This window comes from Myodes glareolus, chromosome 4, assembly GCF_982192425.1.
Source record: "Myodes glareolus chromosome 4, mMyoGla1.1, whole genome shotgun sequence".
Lineage (NCBI taxonomy): Eukaryota > Metazoa > Chordata > Mammalia > Rodentia > Cricetidae > Myodes > Myodes glareolus.
The window spans coordinates 45,045,554-45,051,349 of NC_142029.1; the positions used below are offsets into that span (position 1 = coordinate 45,045,554).

The following is a 5,796-nucleotide window of genomic DNA, read 5'->3' on the forward strand; positions in this document are numbered from 1 at the left end:
AAGGAGATAAAGAGTTTTTAAGAGAGCAATGGCAGGGCTTTTGAAACTCCCAATCTCCCCGATTTAATGACATTGGTCCTATAAGCATTCCAGTCCTTTCCCTAATCCATCATCCGGCGCCTGCCAGGGCCTCCTGGGAGACACACTTTGGGACAAACTTCTTCCCTAGGTCAGCTCGCCCACCTCCCGCCGCGAGCGCTCCCTGCGTAAGTGACTTGTGCTGACACAACGCTCCGAATCTGGTGGAGGGAGCTTTCCGGGTGACTCACATCTTTGCTATTTGCCTTTGTTTCTGGGGTGTTTTAGCTGCCGTTTTCTTCCCTCTGGTTTTAATTTTGAGAGGAGAGGGAAAAAAAAGAACCTCATAATGAATCAAGAATGAGTGTCCTTTCCACTAACCCTCCCCCACTTTAAAGTTGACTCTCTTCCCAAGTTTCATAACTACCCAAGGCGTGCGGGGGTGGCACAGGTAGGAAGGCATTAACTAACTACCCCTGAATCTGAAGTTGCCAGCCTAACCGAGCCACGCGAGAGGAGACTTTCTGAATCTCCCTCACAACCCGGGCTTTTGCTGTGGCGGATGTAACGTGTGCAGCTCGTTCCTTTCTGCTGGCTGCTTTGCGTTGATGTGGGTCACGCTTAAATCCATCTCAGCACTGCCGGCGATGCCCGAAGCAGCTTGAATTCCAAGAGATCCACCAGCGGTTTTGTTTCTATCCGAGGTAAATACGCTATGCAAAATACGGAACCACCAAAGGATGCCAGGGAGGGGGAACAGAAGGAGAACCCTTCACCTTTACCGGCGCGTGATTCGTTTATCCCCGTCAGCAGAAGGCGCGCAGCCCCGGTCTCCCTCGTCCCCCTCCTTAAAGCCCCCCACTGGCAGCCGAGGTGGGCTGCGCGGAAGCAATCTGTCCCGCAGCCCCGGCCCTCCCCCGCCCCCCGGCTTGGTTCTTCCCAGCCGTGGAGGTTGGGCTAGGGGCTGGGGTGCGAGGAGAGTCGGCGCCCGCAGCGGGAGCCGGGAAGGCGCGCGGACTCGGAGTTGGCTTTGGAGGGGCCAGGCGCAGAGGTGAGCGGCGGGGACCCAGCGGCCAGGACAGGACCTGGAGGCGGGACCCGGGTTCCTTTCCACACTGGGGAGTGAAGGAGCGGGGGGGGGGGGGGGGTCTGGCTGCTAACCCGCCCATGGTCCCACAGCCGCTTTGTTGGAGATTCCCTTCCTCTTTCTGGAGACGCCTGAACCCCTTCGGGATCTGGGGGTGCTGGAGGGCCACGAACTGGGAGTCGGCAGTGGGCGACAGCTGTATGGCTCCGCACCCCTTTCTCCACTAATTCAAGAAGGCACAAAAAGATAGAGTCGCGTAACCCGAAACTTCGCTCTCATCCCAACCTGGGCGGGGAGGCGCGGCGGGGGCGGGGACCCCGGAAGGCAGGTGGTCGGCGGGGGCGGTGGGAGTAGGGAGCTGGGAAGGGAGAAGTTTGCTTGCAGGACGCAGCGGGCTCCGCGAGAAGTTCTAGACGAGAGAAGCGTGCGATCCCCCGGCAGGATCCAGGCGGGAGGTGGCTCTGGTACAGAAGTGGGCCCGGAAGAGGCAGGCTTAGCGCTCGGGAGTGGGGACCGCGTCCCTCTGTGGGGAAGGACGCACGCGGAGGCTAGGGCTGAGTAGGAAGGGTGGGGAGAACTTGGCTTGTACTCGGGGCGCGGCGGCTATCGCCGCTCCTCACACTTCTCTCCCGCTTGTCCCAGGTCGCTCCATCGGATCCTGCCCTGCGAAAGGCGCCAACAAAAGAGTCGAGGAGGTGCCACCCCAGCGGCGGCGGGAGGAGGAGCGCTGAGGCCCGTGTCGCTACCGGTCGTGCGTACTCGCTGGAGGGAAGGGCGGGGAACCGCTCCGGGAGGGGGACACCCGGTGGCGCGGGGTAAACCAAGTTCCGGCTTTGGTGCCCCTCCCAATTGACTCCCACGCGTGGAAAGTTTGCAGCCGACGCTTGCGACCGGCTCGCGCCCGCCGGGCCCAGCCGGTCGAGCCTTCGGAGCGGGCGCCGTCCCAGCCCCGGGGAACTGCGAGCCGCGATGCCTGGGGCGGGCTCCCGGGGCCCCACCGCCGGAGACGGGCGGCTGCGCCTGGCACGGCTGGCACTGGTGCTGCTGGGTTGGGTCTCCGCGTCGGCGCCCAGCTCTTCGGTACCCTCGTCTTCCACCTCCCCGGCGGCCTTCCTGGCCTCGGGGTCTGTGCAGCCTCCGCCAGCCGAGCGATGCCCGGCGGCGTGCGAGTGCTCCGAGGCGGCGCGCACGGTCAAGTGCGTTAACCGCAACCTGATGGAGGTGCCCGCGGACCTGCCTTCCTACGTTCGCAACCTCTTCATCACCGGCAACCAGATGACCGTGCTCCCGGCTGGCGCTTTCGCCCGGCGGCCACCGCTTGCCGACCTGGCGACGCTCAACCTCAGCGGCAACCACCTGAAAGAGGTGTGTGCAGGTGCCTTCGAGCATCTGCCCGGCTTGCGCCACCTCGACCTCAGCCACAACCCTCTCACCAACCTCAGCGCCTTCGCCTTTGCGGGCAGCAACGCCAGCGTCTCGGCCCCTAGCTCCCTGGAGGAGCTTTTCCTGAACCACATTGTGCCCCCTGAGGATCAGCGGCAGAATGGAAGCTTCGAGGGCATGGTGGCCTTTGAGGGCATGGTGGCAGCTGCCCTACGCGCAGGCCTTGCGCTCCAAGGGCTGCAGCGCCTTGAGTTGGCCAGTAATCACTTCCTTTACCTGCCCCGGGATTTACTGGCCCAACTGCCGAGTCTCAGTCACCTGGACCTTCGGAACAACTCTCTGGTGAGCCTGACATATGCGTCCTTCCGCAACCTGACACACCTCGAAAGCCTCCACTTGGAGGACAATGCCCTCAAGGTCCTTCACAATTCCACTTTGACTGAGTGGCAAGGCCTGCCTCGTGTCAAGGTGTACCTGGACAACAATCCCTGGGTTTGCGACTGCTACATCGCTGACATGGTGACCTGGCTTAAAGAGACAGAGGTGGTGCCGGATAAAGCCAAGCTCACCTGTGCATTCCCAGAAAAAATGAGGAACCGTGGCCTCTTGGAGCTCAACAGCTCTGACCTGGACTGTGACGCTCTCCTCCCCCCATCCCTGCAGACTTCCTATGTCTTCCTAGGTATTGTTTTAGCTCTGATAGGCGCTATTTTCCTCCTCGTTTTGTATTTGAATCGTAAAGGCATAAAAAAGTGGATGCATAACATCAGAGATGCCTGCAGGGATCACATGGAAGGGTATCATTACAGATACGAAATCAATGCGGACCCCAGGTTGACAAATCTCAGTTCCAACTCGGATGTCTGAGAAGCGGGACTGGTCTGCATGAGCTGTAGACTTCAGAAACAGGACAACTCTGCATGAGCTGTAGACTTGAGTTGGTTTTTGTTTGTTTTGTTTTTCGTTTTCCCCCTTTACTAGGCTTGTTCCACCTCCACCCTCCATCATCCACACCAGTGACTTGGACTGAAAGCAGCGAAGGGATTTTGCTTCCTTGTTATGTAAAATATTGGTGTGTTCTGTGAATGTAAGAACTTCAACAGTCCTGCATACAATGTTTATTTACCCTTTTCCTTTCGGTAATCCTCGATGCCTGCGGAGGGAGTTTTTTTTTTTCTTTTTTTCTTTTTCTAAAAGTTCCAGCATGGACACGGACTCTTTCTTAATTCAGTTCAAGGTGTAGCACAGATAGCATTCAACGGAAGCTGCCTCAGATTTTTTGAGAAAAATACTTTATTCATAAATATCAGTTTCATCCTCGCCTACGTAAATTATGGAGAAGATAATCGCATCCCCGAACTGCCTGCAGACCTTAGCAAGCTCTTTTATAGAACATAGTGAAGAGGAGCACCTGCATCCAGGAGCATGCTTACATTTTACTATTCTGCATATTAAAGAAAATTGCAACTTCAGATAACCTCTTTGACAAACTAAATTACTTTCTGATTGCAGTTTATAGAAAGCTGCCCTATGGGGTTTCTTTTTCTTTTCTCTTCTTTTTTTTTTTTTTTTTTTTTTTATAAACTGCATTGAGACCCAACAGACTGGATTGTTTAAAAAAACAAAACAAAACATCAATAAAAAGTCTTAAAAGAAACATGGTGTGTTCTAGTTTGGTATTTTGAAATGAGGATTAAAGGCAATGATATTGAGTCGTTTTGGTTCAAGTGATGAGTTATTAGTTAGCAGACCTGACATCAAACTAGAGCCGCGTCTTCTATAAACAGACAAGATAGTTCTGAAATGCTGGATTCTTTTAGGGCTTAAGTAGAATTAAAATATTTATAGGGTCAGACTATTAGAGGTCCCCAAGTTAATGGTGTTCAGCGTTGTGAAGTTGGTAACAGTGAAGAGTTCTTCAAGAGAAACATCTCACAGCTGCTGCTTTGTCTAGACTAACGAAGTTGTTAAGACAGAAATATTAGCAAAACTGAATGAAGTTGCTCCATGGAATTTTAGAGCCAAGGATGAGTCATGTGCTGGCAATAAATGTGTGAAAATAAAGTATCTTAAAATATTCTGGAATAAAATATTTTTAAAACACAAACAGTATTTTCAAAGATCGTAAATTGGAATTCAGAGTCCTGAAAATATTTTCTAAATTTTTAAAATGGATCAAAGAATGTATTTTTTTTAAATTACCAGGATTGCATTTAAACTTAAAGAAACACCCAGGGATAAATATTTGTATTTAGGAATAAGTGTCATAAGTAATTATTGGGTTTTGTGTTCAGTATTTAGGAATTTGAGGGCTTTTTAAAAAAGGCTAAGCTCTGAGCGCTATGTAAGTATATTTCCCTCCATAGGGAATAAATCATATTTAGGTATAAATTGAAGCAATTCTTGATTGATACTCTAGTCATCCTGTCCTCTTCTCGCTCATCTCTAATCCCCGCCCCCTGTCATCATTGGCCGCTACAGTGAACAGTAAACTTCATTTCTCTGTCTCTAAGCCCTTATATAAAGGAACTTAAATCTAGCCATTATTCCATAACTTTTATAGGAGGACACCTGCATCAACAAACTTCAGAACCTGCCTTCCTTTTAAGTGATTCATGTCTATAGTATCTTACATTTGAAATAAAACTTATACTTAGCTATTTTTATAAATAAATAGATCATACCATGCATTATAAAACTCTTTTCTGATTACTCTTGCAGTTTGGTTCAGTTTTCAAAACTATGTGAATCTATTCGATGTTTCGAACTGGTTATATGGTCTAGTCAGAACACGGGCTTTAAGATCTTCAGTTCTGTATGACTTACTTTGTGAAGTAGTATTTACTGTGTATGGGTAATATTTCTGATCCTATAATTACCTGAGTAAAGGCTACTTAGTGTTTCATTGAACATGTTAAGTGTGCATGTGATGTTCATAAACTGGCTGACTGCCATTACTTTCAAAGAATAATGAAGATGTTAGTGTGCCAAAAACGGTAAAATTACCCAATAAATAATAGAAATGAGCTATTGATGACAGGTTGGTGGATGTGTAGATATTATGTGGTATTGATGGAGCTTGTATTACAGGGATTATTTCTTTGCCCCCTGATAATTGAACAGTTAAAAATGGTGCATTATTGAAGATTCAGGAACTGTGTAGATTCATTGGTTTTTATTCTTGTACTTTTTTTTTCCTCCTATCAACTCCCAAAGCAGTGATGAATCCATCAAATGAAGATGATTTGCCTGTTCGGAGGTGGCTGTTTTGAGGCTGTCATTCTCCCTTCCACCCCCACCGTCCTCTC

General features: G+C 50.3%; 1 protein-coding gene across 5 annotated transcripts; it reads left to right on the top strand.

Moving 5' to 3' along the window:
- Positions 1-332: 332 nt before the first annotated feature.
- Tpbg (trophoblast glycoprotein) lies at positions 333-3,677 on the top strand. Of its 5 annotated transcripts, XM_087905451.1 has the most exons (4): positions 333-722; positions 829-1,069; positions 1,198-1,303; positions 1,748-3,677. In XM_087905451.1, the coding sequence occupies exon 4, from the start codon at positions 2,075-2,077 to the stop codon at positions 3,353-3,355; it is 1,281 nt and encodes a 426-aa protein (XP_087761577.1). In that variant the 5' UTR covers positions 333-722; positions 829-1,069; positions 1,198-1,303; positions 1,748-2,074; the 3' UTR covers positions 3,356-3,677. The 5 variants fall into 5 exon arrangements, with proteins under 5 accessions (XP_087761577.1, XP_085545593.1, XP_087761576.1 ...); XM_085689467.2 differs by lacking the exon at positions 1,198-1,303; XM_087905450.1 differs by lacking the exon at positions 1,198-1,303 and having other exon boundaries at positions 832-1,069.
- Positions 3,678-5,796: the final 2,119 nt, after the last annotated feature.

Coding starts and splice junctions, on each gene's coding strand:
- Tpbg (XM_087905451.1), top strand. CDS start 2,075: ATGCCTGGGGCGGGCTCCCGGGGCCCCACCGCCGGAGACGGGCGGCTG.